The sequence below is a fragment of the Lepidochelys kempii genome, chromosome 3, assembly GCF_965140285.1.
Source record: "Lepidochelys kempii isolate rLepKem1 chromosome 3, rLepKem1.hap1, whole genome shotgun sequence".
Classification (NCBI taxonomy): domain Eukaryota; kingdom Metazoa; phylum Chordata; order Testudines; family Cheloniidae; genus Lepidochelys; species Lepidochelys kempii.
In genome coordinates, this window is record NC_136382.1 from 51,616,932 (window position 1) to 51,635,116 (window position 18,185).

General features: G+C 39.8%; 1 protein-coding gene across 5 annotated transcripts in view; it reads left to right on the plus strand.

Annotated features, from left to right (window-relative positions):
- PHF3 (PHD finger protein 3) overlaps window positions 1-5,785 on the plus strand; it is an 80,456-nt gene extending 74,671 nt beyond the window's left edge. For all 5 annotated transcript variants that reach the window (XM_073336349.2, XM_073336350.2, XM_073336353.2 and 2 more), the window contains one exon: window positions 376-5,785. In XM_073336349.2, coding sequence (XP_073192450.1) covers window positions 376-2,576 — 2,201 coding nt within the window. In that variant the 3' untranslated portion in view covers window positions 2,577-5,785. The remainder of the gene's footprint in view (window positions 1-375) is intronic.
- The last annotated feature ends 12,400 nt before the right edge of the window (window positions 5,786-18,185 follow it).

Genomic DNA, 18,185 nt, shown 5'->3' on the forward strand with positions numbered 1-18,185 from the left:
AGATCGCTAAAAGGAGACCCCCATTTTTAAGGGAACCTAAGTTTTCCCAAACAAACTACCTGATGGGCAGAATTTGCCTCCTATGAGGCAATGGCATGAAAATGAGGTGCACTGGTTGAGCAGCTGTCTGGTTGCCTTATGCCTTTGAAACACACAGTACCTTTAGACGCTGGAGAGAGCATACTGGGAAGCAGTCCTTGCTACGTCTTTGAAGAAGTGTAACTAATTTTTCACATAGAACAGTTCTCTTGGGTGAGGGGAGCTGATGGGGGCCCAAAGAATATTATAGACATATGATAGGTTATTCTTTTATTAAAATGATTGTCTCCAGATAAATGTATTTCATTTATTAATTGCTTTTATGATTTTATGCAGGGATTGAAATACATCGACCAAATCTGTTGTTGGGTTTGATAATTCGCCAAAAAATGAAGAGACAGATTAGTGCTAGCACTAGCCTTGTGGATGAAATTTCTGAAAGTGCCCCGAGTAACTTGCCACCAGAAAAAAAAAGCAAACCGAGCAAACCTGATGTCTCTAGTACTGAAGTAGTAGTAGAAGAAGAGGAGGAAGAAAATGATTTTTTTAATTCCTTCACAACTGTGTTACATAAGCAGAGAAATAAGCCTCAACAATCTAATACAGAAGAAATACCAGCGGTTATTGAACCTGTAGTAGAAAGCATCAAACATGAGCCACCAAAGCCACTGAGATTTCTTCCTGGAGTTCTCGTTGGATGGGAAAATCAGTCTTCTACTCTTGAGCTAGCAAATAAACCACTGCCTGTAGATGATATTCTTCAAAGTCTTTTGGGTACTACAGGACAGATATATGAGCACCATCAGTCAGTGGTGGACCAGTGTGCTAGTCAAGAAATACCTTTATTTGCTGAACAAACAAGCTTAAAAGAAGAAAAAATGAATGTTGCTGAAGTAACTGCTGATGAAGCTATAGAAACTAAGACTAGACTAGATGATTCACAAGAATCCACTGATGTTACAGTAACAGTGGATATGCCAGTTGCAGGGACCTCATGTTCTGCAGGAACTGTAGGAACTCTGATAAGTCTAAGTCTTAAGGGAAAACCACCAGATGTTTCTACAGAAGCATTTTTAGCAAACTTATCTGTTCAATCACAGAGCAAGGAAACTGAGGAGTGTAAAGAAAATGATCCAAAGTGGCAGCTGTATGACACAGAGAATGTTTTGCAAGAAAGCAAAAGGACCACAGAGTCTAGCTTCTCTTCTTCCTCATCAAATGCAGGTAAAGGAAGTGGTGATAACAATGTTAACATAGGTTCTGCTGAAGGTATGACTTCTAATACTTCCAAATCTCCACAGTTTATTAATCTTAAAAGGGACCCAAGACAAGCAGCTGGACGAAGCCAACAGATTAATGCTTCAGACAATAAGGAGGGGGACACTAACAGAAATGAAGAAAGACAAAATATACAATCAGACATCTCTGGAAGTGAGCAAATGGAGATGGAGAATAAACAGTCAGGAGAAAAGAGCTTAAACGTGTATCAAAGTGGTGGTCAGACATCTGAGATGCAGTGTACCTCAGCTCCAGCTAAAACAGATAATGTATGTGCTTCACAAATGGAAGAAACAAAACACTTGCAGGAAGATACACCAATGAAAAATATTGAAACAGTGCACTCATTTAGAAGAGGACCAGCAACAACCTCATCTCATTTTGAAAAAGAAAATTCTTCTCATTCTGAATTCACTTCCAAAGTCCCCAGCCCAGTTATGAGTGGAAATTTCTCACCAGTTAGACCTCAGCAGCACAATTTTCAGCATCTTAAATCTAATCTACCTGGATTTCAGTTTCAAACACTTTCACCTCCTAACTTCCCCCCTCAGAACAGCCCCATGTTTGGATTTCCTCCTCATCTACCACCTCCACTTCTTCCTCCTCCAGGTTTTGGTTTCGCTCAAAATCCTATGATGCCATGGCCACCTGTTGTTCATTTGTCAGGTCAGCCACCGCATTATGTTGGACCCATTGTTCAAGGGCCATCGCTGGCTCATAAACAATCAAGATTTCCAGGGCCAGAAAACTTTTATCAGAGTAAAGACAGTAAGAGACCAGAAAGACGCCATAGTGACCCTTGGGGCAGACAAGAACAACATTTAGAGAGAGGATTCAGTAGGGGAAAAAGCGATCAGCATAGACAGAGGTTTTATAGTGAATCCCATCACCAAAAGAAAGACAGACATGAAAAAGAGTGGAACAGTGAAAAATACTGGGAACAGGATTCTGAAAGGAATAGACGGAAAGACCGAAACCAGGAAAAAGAGAGAGAGAAAAAAAGCAGAGAGGAAGGACATAGAGACAAAGAGAGGTTACGACTTTCACACAGTGATAGGGGATCTGATGGAAAATCCTCTAGGGAGAGTAGAAATCCAGAAAAAAAGATAGATAAACCTAAAAGTGAAGAACAGTCTCATGAAAAGGATAAAGAGAGGGAGAAAAGTAGGGAGAAACATAGAGAACGAGAAAGTGAAAAGAACAGAGACAGACATCACAAAGACAGGGACCACAATGACAGAGCTAAAAGCAAAAGGTAAAAAGAGCAGGCAATCTTTCAAAATCCTATTTAAATAACTGTTAGTTGTGTCCTAAAGTTTTGTAAAAATGCCTGCTAGGATTGTGCCATCTTTTTTTATTCATTGTTGGTGTTTTGCAAAAACAAGTCTGTGTTTTGGTACAAAGCTGTGTACCAATACTCATCTTCTTTTACATTATACCAACTAACCCTAGAAATAGGAATTTAATATTTTTCAGAATTTTACATTGCTGTATATTCAAAATTTTAAAGATTTCTTTTATTAATATGCAATAAAGTCTTAGAAATTTCTTAGTTGATGAAGTTGGCTTTAGTCAAGTATGCATTATAGTTGCTGCCTTTGGTAATTTGTGCTCTCTTCTGTTTTAAGATGCTCCAGTAAATTTTAAAAATGAATTTCACATAATAGCCTTGTTTTTAAATTGCACTGTTTTTGAGGACTGTAGCAGAATCTTAGTATCCCTCATACATTACAACACAAAATACAACATATGTTGAGTGGTGTGAAGTTTTTTTTATTGATTCAATAATACAATAAAAGAATTCAGCAGTATTTCCAGTAGTTATCAAGTATTTCCCAAGCATCCGAAGCAGTTTGTGACCAGAAATTAGAAGGCTGAGCTGTCCAAATGTTATTGCTTTAAACTGCACTTGTTTTAATAAGAAAAAAATTTAAACTATATTCTTTAAACTATGATTTACTAGTCAGTTAATTTTCCCATAATTTTTCATGCTTCAAAAACTTGAATACCTAAGCTTGTACATTATCTTGTGTTTTGCTATCCTTTTTACTGTAAAATGTAAATATTTTAAGGGATATTTTGATTCTAAAAATGATAAAACTTTCTCACATACTTTGTGTGTTTGATTTCATAGGTATGAAGCAGTAGACTAAACCAGTATAACAAACAAGATGTAGAATGACTCTTGTAGCTTTGCTTTACACTTCATGACTAGTGATTTTTTTTGGGAGGGGGAGAATCATGTCAGGGCTTTTAATAAACAGAGCAGTTCAGATTTTATGGTGACTGGCATCCACGGATACTTTTTTTAAAACCAAAATATTACTGTCTGTTATACTTTCTAAAAAAAAAAAAAAAATACAGTACGTTGCTCATTTTGTTGAATCTGCTTTTGAAAAACAAATACTCTACCATTACATTATTCTGTCCATCACACTATTTTGCAGTATTTGGTCTAATTATTTTTACTTAAGAATATTGTGTATAAAGAAATTTGAATACATTGCCTTACCTATGAACACAGCTTTTTGCACTTTGGTGTAGAATAAGCCTCTTCTTTCCAATAACAGATATGTGATTAAAAGACCATAATAATTAACTTTTTAAATTGGTCATATATTTAAAAGTAGCTTCCTATTTGCAGACATTGCACATAGCTTTACAGCCAAATTAAATAAGGTTAAAATTAAAAATGTTTTATACCAAATAAAGGTGGTTGTAGCTTTTATTGTATTATTCCTAGGCCAATAGCTCTGAAGATTCACTGAAATAATTTCTCAACTAAATTAGGAACTGAAAGCCATATCTAAAACCTTAATTTAAAAATCATACATGGCCTATGGTCTACAGGACTCAAACCGTTCTGTTCAAAATTGGTTTAATAATTGAAGTGGTGGTTGGGCTATTAATTCCATGGGTGGTAATAAATTGCAAGCATTGTAGTGTTGCTTAGCATTTCAGCAAATTGGGTTCTCTCGGCCAAGAAATCTAAGTTTAAATATCCCTTTCCTTTGGAGGTCTATGTGCATAATACCATTCCTTTTTATTCATTTTTGAAGTAGGTAATGTTTTGTGCGTGTTAGATTTATATTCTAATTTAAAGTGGTGACTTTGCTTATGGGGTTAAGATTTAAATAATTTCAGTATCTGTCCTAGACTTCTGCTGTATTGGCTTTCTTTTAATCTGCCCATTAGTAGTGTCCTTCCCAATCTGCTGGTACTAACAAGCCACCTCATAATCTGTTTGTATCATAAAAATAACTCAGTACCAGTGAAACTGAACTGCTACCCTTAAAAAATTAGCATGCCTGATTATGTTAAGGTGGTTTGCTTGAAAAGGTAATTTGTGGACATGATAGCTTGGCCCACGCTGCATCACGTTTTCAAAAACTTGCTGAGTGGATGTAGCGTAACAGTGGTGTCCAATGTGTCACTCTCAATTGTGGCTTTCAAAGACACCTGTGTTAACATAGGTTCATTTTTAGTTGATGGCGACTGGGAAATCTGTTTCCAGACTCCTGCCCTTCAGTTACTAAACTGAAGTGTTTGAATAAGTCTGATCACTATAGAGCAATAGTATAGGGTGCTGCCTCCCCGGTTTGCCTGTCATATTCTCCCCTGTAGCCATGGGAGTAGCTTGGAGTGCTGTGAGAAGCTGCTAACTGTTCCCCTGCTGCATCACATTGTGGGAGAAGGGGAGAGGGTGACTGGTTACTCCATTATGTGGCTAGCTGCTAGGCTGTGGGAGACTTGGGGGAAGAAAGCAGGATAGATGGCTCCCTTCCCCTCCCACCAAGAGGTAGCCTGGGAAAGGGGAAAGAGGAAAAGCTGAGAACCAATGACCTCCCTAATATACCTGTTACACCTCCCTGCTTCTTGGCCCCAGTTATACTAGTAGGCTTCTTTAACTTGCTAAATGGCAACAGTCCATTAGGGGGGTAGCTGGAAAGCAATATTCTTCAGCTACTCTTCTCTCTGTTACTGATATGTCTACTGGGAAGAGGGAGGTATAGGAACCTCTGTGCTCATTGAGGACAACCTCACACTGGAGAAATCCCCAGCAAAGGACTTGTGGGCAGTTTCCGCTCCCTTTGCATTTCCTGAGCATCATAAAGAAGTGGAACAAGCAAGTGTCTGTCCCACAGTATTGACTGTTGACCCTTAATATTTAAGAAATAGTTTGATGAATAGGTGAGACATTACTGCTTTATATGTATCCTGAAATGGGCCTGGAAATTTGACACGTCACTGGGTACTTCAAATAGATTTAAATGATTTATATTGTCGTCTTAGCAGACATCCAGCCTTTTACTTATGATTCTTGGTGAGTGGCTGGTTTTGTATCTTGAAATAAATCCATGTAATTTCTCTTCTCTGCAGTTGAGTACACTGTATGTGTGTATATGTATGTGTATATATAGTTAATTCCTAGTATGAGAAGAGAACTTGATCTTGAGCTGTAATAAAAGGGAAGAAGGTAGAAATCACCATTTTTGTTTTGATGTAAACATTTTATTTATACAGTAAATTAATAGCAATCAATTGAAATTAAAAATTTAAATGGCATTGTAAGCCATATCATAACTGAGCACATTAACATAACACAAATATCTGTTTTATTTCTTATTGATTAAAGTACTGATCACTAAAGTAATAACTAGGCATTTGCAAAATGAATTAAGCTTGTTTACTTTGCGTAAAAGGACTTTATGGTTGAGGTTTTAAGCTGACACAAGGATTGAACTTCAGTGGGAGATCTGTGGCTATATCCCCTAGACATCTTGGAAAATCTCAACTTCCACTGAAGGAAAATTCCAGTGTTTTCCTATGAAACACTATATGTGCGTGAAGTTATTCTACAAAGACTGATTTTTTCATGCTTTACAGGCCATTTGTAAGAAAAACTAAGCCTCTGAGAAACTTTTTGGTATTAAAATAAATGGGAAAAGTACTGGATTTTGGATGACAGTAGACGACAGATTTGTGTGTGTGCAAATAAAACTTAGGCAAATGTAGTTAATTTTTTGTATACTATTGCCAGTTGATTTTCAGGAATTCCAGGTAAAACTAGGTAACCTGTACTCTATCACTCTCCCTGAGAACTGGTTTCTGATGTCTGCCTTTCTATTTCTGTTCTAATATAGTATACTTGAGAATGCTGGGCTAAAGAAGCTGGAAAGGAGGCCATAATTTAAACATTTCTCAGGGCTTTTATTCTCGTAAACTATCACGTTCAGAGTACAAAACTCTCAGGCAAAATAAATCTATAAAATCAAAGTTTCCTGTTTTCAAAACAGTATCTAGAAATGAGATTAGTAGCATGAATAAATTGAACCATTTTTCATCTGTGCTATTCACCCAACCATATAAAAAGTTAGGTAGTTTATAGTAGCAAGCAAGTAGTTACAGCATGTGCGTAATAACTACTAAGCATGTTACTAAAAAGGAGTCTTGTTCTAATACTACTAGCCAATAGACAGAGTGGAGCATCAGCCTACTCATTTGTTCATGTGGGTTTTTTCAATTAATCCCATCTCCATCATAAACATTGTAGCCTTCTGCCTTAATTAATTGGATTGTTTTAGAATCTTGAAAGAGTACAACATCTTTAATTTTACCAAATAGCTGCTGAGTAAAAAGCCCTGAAGTGACTATGTTTACTTTTCTGCCAAGTTCAAACCCACCAAAATAGCAAATGCCTCCATAGTTTAGAGCAATGTATTTTCTTTGTGGATCAATATCTTCAAAGAGAACCAGATATTCATCAAGGTACACTTTAATAGAAGTCTGGTTTTGAGCTATGGTGATAAAATGCCATCGCTTGCAACAAAGGGAATGTTTACTGTGGATTAAAGGGACAGAGATTCTTTCTCCAAGATTAACCACAACTTTCAAGGTCCCATTAGTAAGACCAACTGCAAGGAAATCATTGTCTTCATCTTCAGCTTTTCCCATCCATAAAATTAAGCCTTCACTCTGACTGGTAGTAAAATTTAGAGAGACACTGGTAAATCTGAGGTCTCTCTTTCCATAATGAGGATCCATGTATTTGATGTATGAATTACCTGCAAATTTTGCAGTAGAAAATGAGATTTCATTGTCACAGTATCTACCTGACCATCCTAGTGTACATGCACAACTGTATGAAAATAAAATGGGATCAGGAATACAAAGAGCCTGGTGCAGACACATATTATGTGAACAGTAAACCGATTGTTCACATATTTTCCCTGTCCAGGGTTGTGGACAAAAGCAAGAAAAGCCTGAGTTTTGAACTTGACATTTACCATTATGTTTGCATACTGTATAACCGCAAACAGTTCCATCACAGTCACCTACATTGGAACCATCTTTAGGGTCTGCTTCAGTGAGTTTTAGTTCTCTGTGGTTTATAATAATTTCTCGTATACACCCACTGAAACCTATGGGTTCATTCTCTGTTGCCATTGAATTGACAAGATTTAAGGATGACACTCCTCCAACATAGAAATCTGTGTTTATGTCGAGGGCAGTCATTCCGGCACTGGCTTTCTGCGTAATGTTGATGCCATCCAGATCCAGGTAACCTTCATTATCTACTCTTCCAGCTTTAAGGAAATGCCATGTACTTCCATTTGTACACACGTTTTGAAGAGACTGTAAGATGACTATCTTGTCACCAAGGCTGTAGCGTAGCTGTACAAATCCATTTACTAAGGATATACATAGGAAGTCACCTGTGGAAATAGAAAAGGAGGACTTGTGGCACCTTAGAGACTAACCAATTTATTTGAGCATAAGCTTTCATGAGCTACAGCTCACTTCATCGGATGCATACTGTGGAAAGTGTAGAAGATCTTTTTATACACACAAAGCATGAAAAAATACCTCCCCCCACCCCACTCTCCTGCTGGTAATAGCTTATCTAAAGTGACCACTCTCCTTACAATGTGTATGATAATCAAGGTGGGCCATTTCCAGCACAAATCCAGGGTTTAACAAGAACGTGGGGGGGGGGGGGGGGAGGTAGGAAAAAACAAGGGGAAATAGGTTAACTTGCATAATGACTTAGCCTAAGTTAGGCTTGAATAGAGACTGAGAGTGGGTCATAGAGTTAAGGTGTCCTGACACTTCATTTTAATACCCTCTTTTCAGTTGCTTGTAACTTTACTATTCCAACTGAAATTTACCATTTACTTTACCATTCAAACCATTCCAGCTGAAATTTTCCATGTTGGGTGTGTGCCTCAGTCAGTAATTTTTTTAAAAAATATGTATTTCAGCTGTTTCTCAGAACGAGATTAGGGGGTGTGTGAGGGGAGAACATGGGCAGGAATTGAGGTGGGGGACGAGAAGAAATAACAGCACTGTTTTTATAAGTCTGCAGCAAATGAGGCAGAGTTTCATTGCCTCAGTCATGGAATAGTTCATATAGCTGGGAATGTGCAGGACATGTCCTACAAGTTCAGTTTGGGAGAGAGGCGAATTACTTTACCTACCATGTACAAAAATAGAATGATCTGTTTAAACCTAATGGTTCTTTGTATGTTGTTTGATACCAGTCTCACCAAATCTTTCCCATGAACACACTATTTTAAATCAAATTTGAGAATATGGCTTTATAGTTTATTTTTATTTACTGGACCTGTTACCTTGTACAAATTGTACCATGCAAATACCCTCTCATCTTTGGGTTGAACTAAGTGGAATACACATTTTGAAAAGCCGTACATCAAAATTGCACAATAATATAGGAAACAAAAGTACAACACCAGGATGTGCATCTATTTCTCCCCTCAAAATCCTCCACTGAAGCTGCAGTTACCCCTTTATTCCTCCTTTGAGAAAGTGATTAGGGATGAATGGAGCAAGTCGGACAATGGCAAGCACTTTAACAAGACTGTCCTCAGGCTCTGTGACATTCAAGAAACAAAGGGCTTTATTGCTGAGCTATCACCCTGTGGGTCGAAAGATGGAGGCCACCCTCAAAAAAGGGCTTCAAAGCCTCCTCAGCCACCTTGCAAGCATCCCTGGCTGTGATCTGGGTATGGGAATGAGTGTTCCTTCAGATGAAAGTTCTCTGGGTTCCATTCCATCTTTTTCATTGTACAGAAGTGCATAGGGGGATATTAGAGCCATTTGCAATCTCAGAAGGCTCAACAAGTGGATGAAGAAAATGAAGTTTTGGAAGGAGACCCTGGCATCTAAGATGTCTTCTCTGTCCTGGAGTTACTTCATTACTTCAGTGGATTTAGCAGATGCATATCTCCTTATCCCTATCAGACTGTGCCACCACAGAGTTCTGAGGTTCACGAACAGCCAAATACCCTATTAGTACCCAACACTCCCATTTGGCCTGTCTTTGGCCCCCAGGGTATTTACTAAAATGCTGGTGGCAATAATACTCATGGTACCCTGTAGTAACTAAAGAATGCACATTACCCTATCTATTGATCTGAGGGGAAAGTGCTCAAGTACTGGAGATTTTCTGGCCTGTATTTGCTGGCCTTCAAAATTTTTAATTACTTGTATTATAAAAAAAGTACAGGTAGAAGTTGATCTACTTGTTGTTCAAGATGCAGTGGGGGAGGTTTAGGTGGGATATTGGGAAAAACTTTCTCACTAGGAGGGGGGTGAAACACTGGAATGCGTTACCTTGGGAGGTGGTGGCATCTCCTTCCTTAGAAGTTTTTAAGGTCAGGCTTGACAAAGCCCTGGCTGGGATGATTTAGTTGCGGATTGGTCCTGCTTTGAGCAGGGGGTTGGACTAGATGACCTCCTGAGGTCCCTTCCAACCCTGATATTCTATGGTTCTATGATTCTATGAACACTTAACAGTTGCTACTCTAACACAATCTTTTAAATTAGCTTTCCTAAATCTTTTAAAACTGCAAAGGCTCTAGCAAAAATTTAGCTGTGACTTAATTTTTCTTTAAACTTTAAACAATAGCATAAATAATGGTGTGGGTGGTAGCTGAGATTGTCAAATTGAACTACACTGAACTAGAGGCAAGCATATTTAGGTGAATATAAAATTTATATTTGACCTGCCACCAGTTTTCATTTGGCCATTTGTTCCTTTACTGGGATTCAAGTATTTGGGGGATGGTGTGGGGACTGAAAAAAGTGAAGCAAAGAGTGTATTCCGAGAGCTAAAAGTGTTTCCTCTCCCTACCCTCGTTCATGGGTCTTAAGCCTGCTAAGACTACTTCTAAGGGTGGCTGTGTTACAAGCTGGGGTGCGATTCCCAGCACAAGGAGACATACTTGCATGTAATGGGGACAGGCTAGCTGTCCCCAGTATGTGACTAGGGACTCAATGGCCATGTACTTGAGGCGGCTAGCTTGTTCCTCATCTTGCACTTCCACAGCTGCATTCTATTTTAGCTTGTTAACTCGAGAGCTAGCACAAGTATGACTGTGCAAGGTGGGAATCACCTCACCCAACTCAAAGCGTACGTACCCTAAGGCTACAAAGGTAGGACTGTCTCCACGTGCCCACTCAATCTTTGCCCTCTGCTGACCGCTTATCTGGTTATTGTAATGTACATTCAAAGAAAATCAGATTAGAATAACAAAACTTTATTTCATGCTATCATGGGGCAATGCCATTTATCCCTTAGACTGGATTCAAACCAGTGGCCTACAAGAGACAAACTGTACACTGGTATTTTTAACTATTGAATGAACAGCCCACCCAGAGCAATGTTAAGTTTTAGCGTAGGCTGTTGTGAAAATATAAGTCCATCAGGGAGGCAGTGGGCACTTATGGAAGGACTTTATTTATGCACCCTAATGAAGCGTAATAGCGTGTTCTGGGTGTATACAAAAGCACATAGAGTTAATGCTCAGTTTCTAAAAATCCTTAAAATAAAGTAAGAATATCCCATGGCCTGATTGTGAATAGTCCCCTGCCACATGGAGACCTTCCCCCAGAAGGATGTGTGCAGGGGCGGGAAGGCTGGACCAATGGTGCAGTAAAGAAGGATATCTTCCTATCAGCTTTCCCCTACCATGACAGTTCAGCTCCTCATGCTGTATTAAATAACTACTGCCAGGTGTGGCAGAATGGGGAGGGACAGTGGGGGCTAGCATCCCTGCACTGAAAATATTGTGTGGGCTGCTCTATATTTTTGCCCCCCTAATTGTTCCACTATACAGGCTGGGACCCAATGTTACCTGTATGGGGAGACAGAAGCAAGAGCATTATCCAGAGGGGCTGAAGTGGCTGTCACAGGGCTGGCCTTGGTTTACAGAGCAAGTAGGAACCAGGGTGATTTGGGTAAGGCTGGGACCAGCTACCCCTGCAGCTGGTGAGGGAGAAACAAACTGCCAGGCCCTCTACCTTCCAGTTTCGAGCTGGCACTTCCTCTCCTCCAGCTGAGTCTCAGTAACAGCCTCTGCAGAGCACCCACCCTGCTGTTCCTCTAGTTCCTCCCCATTACAAGTGAGCTTCGATCAACTATGGCTGCAGCCCAGCATCTCCTGCACTTCTCCACATGAGCTGTCCTCGTCTCTCTGCTATTTCTGGAAGCAGTTCACCATTGCAGCATGGAGTCAGTACTTGACCATGCCCTCTCATGGAGCCTGCCAGAACATCTGGCTTTGTGGCGCAGGTCAGTGGCAGTTTGCTTTGCTTCCAACAGCTTTCTTGCCAACCTTGATTTTGTAAAAGCCTTTCAGAGAGCAGCAAGCTCTACCCTCCTTTTCCCCTGAGTTGGCAGCATGTTGGTTTCAACGACCTGGATCTGCTGCTGCAATGCCTTCCCTGGGGGACTCTTCTGTTCCCTCTCACGTATAGCACAGCAGACCTGCAAATGCTAGACTAAATCACAGTTGTGCTCTACCTATGAGGCAGCTTTTGCAGGCTCAAAAAAGGATGAACTATCTGTTGTCATGAGACATGGGGTTCAAGGTCAGACCAGCATCTCAGGGCATCCCTTCTCTCATGTAGCCACTGCAGAAAGGTGTGCTCTGAAAGCCTCAGGGAGAAGGTCTGGGGGGATACTATTCAACCAAATTCCTGGGGGGTAAGTTCTGCAGCAACCCAAATCAGCAAGGAAAAGCCTCTTAAAGTCCCCTTTGCTTCCCACCACTCTTACATAGTTTCTTAGCACCCTGGGGAAAGAAACAGGACTCCTGCCAACCTCTCCTTCTTCCCAAGAAGAGAGAGGGATTCTTATGAAAAGACGCCCACCCAAAATGTAGGCTTTAGATCCAGAGGAGGAGGCCGCAGAAGGAAATATAGCCAAGGAGATTAAGGCTCTTGGTATAAAGGCCAAAAGATACCCTGCTCTGGCCACAGCCATACAGGAACTTTGTGAAAAAGGGGAAAAAAAGCCCACAAATCTTAGAAACACACAAAGGGAAAGAACATATTCAAAGGCTGAGCAATACTTGTCCATGTATTCATACTCCACCTTCTTTAGTGAGGGAGGACAGCTTTCTGATTTAGGCTCAGAATATGACCAGAAAAAAAAAAAACAACAGGAAAGGATTCTCTCTACCCCACCCCATTTCCACTTAGCTCCCCTCAAAATTTGTTTCTGGGTGCAGGAAAATAGCGTCCACTGTTTAGCTCCAGCCTGACCATGAGGTTTTAGATGAGAAGGCAAAGGGCAAAGTCTCATCAGCTAAATCTCAGCCCAAACCAGAAATATTTCTTCACTCTTCCTTTGAAGATGTAATCAGAGATTAGAGGAAATGCCTTATAAGTAGACATGCAATCAAATTTTAAAAGATGCAAGCACCAACTCCTGCCCCCCCCTCAAATTACAGATATACCAAAGGTAGATGCTGTGGTGGCATCACTAGAAAAGAATATGATATTTTCATTAGGAAGGGATTTTTTTCCCCCTTCACAAGGACACAACAGACAGGAAGGTGGAAGACTCAGGAGGGATTTTAAATCTTCTTCAGCAGCTTTAGTTGTCTGGGCCAGTACCTGCTTTGCCAGAACCATGATGTCCTGGCTGGCTGACGTTAAGGACCTAGACAACAGAGACCATCTTGATTACAGGTCCATCCTTAAGAAAATATCCCTGGCACAGGTGAAAGCAATGCCTCTAGGAGCTCAGTATGACAACAAAAGCCTGTGTCTGCAGCTCAGTCTGAAGCTCAGAAGCAGATTAGTAACAACCCCTGTACAACTGTGCCAATGAGACAGCCTATGTGTCACTAGCATCTCTACATTAGTTGTGAAGTCAGAGGTATTTTCTTTTCAAGAACAGTCCATCGTAGTGAGAGAGGAGAATAGAAAAGAGATGCTTTTCAATTATTTGTGCATTGTGCTTTGTACAACCAATTCATTTATTAAATCTTACATAACTAAGTAAAAAGAAAAGGCATTATATAAAGTGCTTTGTAAACTAATCTGCAAAAGAAAGCCCTTTCACATCTGTTGGCTGCTAAGAATACGTCTGAGTCTTTCATTAGTCTAATTCTGTCTGGATTTGACGGGATTACGTGAAGGCATATGTAAAGAGCTTGCAAGATTAGCTTTTTAGAAACCCTTCAAAACTTCAGTGCAACGAGAATGAGTGGTATGAAAATTGTAAAGCAATTAAATTACTCCATAGACAGCAACTTTTGTTAAGAGGAAAGGGAAGTATTTTGGGGGAAAAACATTTGAAACGAAATTTGTATGGCTCAGGATGATGGTTTTAAGAAATGTTCTCTCCAGAACAGACTAAACATTCTCACTAATAGCAATAGAAACAGGGCATGTTCATGCTAACCAGTTGCAGCCTAACTTAAAAAGGCTGTAGAATCTCTTCGTGCACTCCCTTTGATTCCACCAAAGGGGTGGTTAATTTCTGTCTGTACCAGCTGCTATCATGATCTTTGACTTTTATCTAGCTCAAAAGAAATAAAAAATTGTGGGGTTTTTTTTCTTTTATTCTATTTTTCTGAGATATCTTTTGCCACATGAAATTTTTGGTTTGAATGGGAGGAAATTATTCATGTACAATCCCAGACTGCTTTTTTAATTACAAACTTACCTAAGATGCCTAACAAAGGATTCTTAGCAAAAAATATATTTGTGTTTCACATTGTGCCATCTTTTTTCTTTGAAACCTACACTGGGTTCATAATTTGAACAGGTGGTGTTGTTATGCCCAGATCAATCTCACCTGGCAATAGCCCATTAAGACATCTGTGTAGGGAATGAGAAGGTGGTAACATTTGTGCGTGTGGCTGAGCGTGTTTATTGACCATTTTAAAATCATTTAGGGTTTGAACAAAGGAATCTAAAAATATGACCAACTATTTATTTATTTTCCAGTACATAAATCCCTATTTCTGCATAACTTGGTGTTTGACATCCAGCTGGGAAGTTTCACCAGTGTTTTAATGTTAATAATAGCTTATGCAGTGATACGAAATGTTTCTGTCTAAAATCATGAAAGACACTAGAGAAATGTACTATAAAGTTAAGATATATAAATGAAGTAATTTTCCATATACAATTAAAATACTAGATTCGAAAATTTATATACACGGCTTGGAAAATAAGTTTTTATGCCATACTGTTTTAAAAATGTGATTGTAACTTATCAAGGTTTTAAAATATTTTATACATAGTAAAACAGTTATACTTGGCTACTTCTAATTGTATCATTCTGCCTGTCTAGCAAGTACAGGACTCACATGTTTTACTGAGGTAAATCATAGAATCATAGAATCTCAGGGTTGGAAGGGACCTCAGGAGGTCATCTAGTCCAACCCCCTGCTCAAAGCAGGACCAATCCCCAATTTTTGCCCCAGATCCCTAAATGGCCCCCTCAAGGATTGAACTCACAACCCTGGGTTTAGTAGGCCAAAGCTCAAACCACTGAGCTATCCCTATTTTTCTAGCAACAGCAAACTTGTCAGCATTGATCCATCTTTAGGTATAATAAATACTTAAACTCTCCATGAACTTCATGAGCTCTCTGTATTCCATTTACTTTCTCTGAGCTTCAGTTCAGCTAATTTCTGCATTTCCTTATTTTTGGTCTCTTAAAAATATGGGCCAAATCTTCGGTTGATGTAAATTGGCATAACTTCATTGTAGCCTATGGAGCTATGCAAGCGTACAACAGCTGGAGGGCTGGCTCCAATGTCTATATTTAAATCCTTCAATGTATATTTGTTGGACCATCTCCATTAGGTAGCTCCCCCATACTTGTACTTTTATGACAAAAAAGAAGTACATGCTTGCTTTGGATCCACCCAAAATTTGTTATATTATGCCACTTTTTAAGAGCTTGCTTGAAAAGTTCAAAAGCCACAGCCACTCAAATGGACGCTGACCACTAATATGAAGACTAAACATTTGTACTGTTTAGATTTATGTTTTTTTTTTCTTTTTAAAGAAAGAACCCTCGTGCATGATACAGACCCAGTGCTTGTGGACAGAGCCCTGAAAGTCCTTACCTGATCGAGGGCTAAGGTGCTGGGCAGTATAAAAAAGGATACCATCTGCAGAAAGAGGCTGAAATTGTAGCTGGATGTGAGTCTTGTGTCGGATATGAAAGGAAGCAAATGACATCCACGATGATTCATTACTTCTGAAAGATGCATCACTGATGGATAAGGCTGGAAAATACAGGAAGGAAAAATATCTTTTATAAAAAGGTTGGGTTTTTTTTAGTGGAAGGGAATCTGTCATGGTAGAACTGATTCTCTGTAGCCTTTTTACATCATTCATAAGTGCAATACTTTCAATTAGTCTCCTTCCACAAGACTAAACATAACCTGAGCACAGATTTGAAATCAATAGCGAGAGGATCTGTAGCGGGGTAGTCACCCGCTCCGGGCCTGACAGGGTTACAGCCAGCCCTGGGAGAGCGCTGGGGCTGCAAGCCAAAGGCTAGGCTGATGTGGAAGGCAGCCACAGCTGGGGCCATGCCCCAGTCAGGCCACAGCTGGCCTTATAAAAGGCTGTGAGCCAGGTATTCAGGCAGTCTCTCTCTCTAGCTGTGAAGAGAGACTGGCCTGGCTGCCTGGGAGCTCACCAGAGTACCTAGAGTGAAGGGCTGGGGAAAGGCCAGAGGAGCTGGGGCGCTTCAGGCTGGAAAACCCCCAGCCTTCAGGCCTTGCTGAAGGCCTAAAGCAGGTACTGGGCTTGCAAAGGGGCAGCCCAAGGTTAGGCAAAGGCAGCAGGTCCAAACCCTCCTTGTCGATGATGAGTGATACAGACTGCAGTCTGCCCCAGTGTGCAGGGGCTAGATGAGGACTGGCAGTAGCCGTTGAGGCAAGGTGGGGGTTCCCTGGGGCGGGGGAGACCCAGAGACTGCAGGGGGACTGCAGAGGGCAGAACCCAGAGGGAAGGGGCACTGAGGTCCGAGAGGGACACAGGAGGCCTGAAGCAAGTGGGACACCGGCCTGCAGAGGGTACTCTGGAGAGCTGATTCCCAGGATGACCAGCAGGAGGTGCCGCACCAGTGAGTCATCGCCTTGCTACAGGATCCCATGCCATTTTATTTTTTTGTACATTATTTTCAATAAGATGTCTAAGTCCGTGGTCCTCATGGTGAAATTAATACATAAGGGGAATTCCTTAGAATTCAGCTTCAGTGAAATGTAGGTATAATCTAAAAATATTTTAAAAGTTAAGTATCAAGCTATTTTTTCTAGGAGTACAAATAAGCAATGCCTTCTTCCATGTGCAGAAGCAAACTTTAATACAGGAATTTTTCTGATGATTAAAAAGTACTTTTGGATAATTACACTGAACCATTCTGTAGCTCAAATTCTAAATTATACTGGCATGGAGGCATCTCCAACAGTAAGACAGAAGATCTGATGTAGACGTATGGACTGTACACAGGTCTGTTACTCTGATTTGTTATTGTCCTTAGTAGTCCTCTTTCCTATGCCCACAATAAACATGGTTGGATCAATTGCTTTCACCCAGTTCTGTTTATGCTGCTCTAAACTATTTCAGCTTTTCTTCCAGTGAAAAGATAGCCATTATAAAAAACATTTGAGACATAATTAGGGTAATCACTGGACAAATCAGTATAATAACTTGAGTATCTCTGCTGTACAGATAGTAATAATGATACCTTGCCTTGGCCTTTCGCTTCATACTTAGTTTTTTATTGGTTGTAGCTCTTACCTTTGAGGAAATGCCCTCAATTTATCATTTAAATATTCACATCTTTGTAATGATACAGAATAAATGTCAGGTTCTGATCCCAATTACGCCAGAGTTATTTTGGATTTACATTGGTATAACTGTGATCAAAATCTGATCATCTCGGTTTAATACATATAAACCTATTAAACAAATGAAAACCCCCCAACACACAGATACCATGGTGGTGGACCTAGAATAAAAATCTAGATAGAGTATATGGTTAGGAATATTTTTATGTCACAAATGTAAAGTTTCTGGCCACTATACTAGAAAGATGACACATCAATGATGAAGACATGCTCCCAAGAGTAGCAATTATTAGTTAATAATTAGCAGTAATAAAAGCTGCCAACCAGAATTAGTGTAGTATATGCCATTAAAATGGAGTACAAAAGGTAGCATGAAAGGCTATTAAAAAAATCTCCCTGTTCTGGACTTTCCAGTCCTTCGTTTTACAATATGTAATAAATAGTAATTTCCATTATACATTTTGTAAACAAAAACCAGCATGATTATTGTTTACAAAACGGATAATGGAAATTACTATTTAACAGTCACTCTTGTTTCTAAATATATGTTCTTTGCTTTCCCCAGGGTTTCAAAACTATTCTTCTGCTAGAAAAAATATTCACAGTCTGAATTATATGGAGAAGGACTCTGTTGTAAGAGTCAACCCAACGTTTAAATATGTTGCTTTTCAAAAGGAGACATTGGGTATAGAGTACACAGATCAACTGTGTCTGGCTGTCAGCATGAGGGATCCA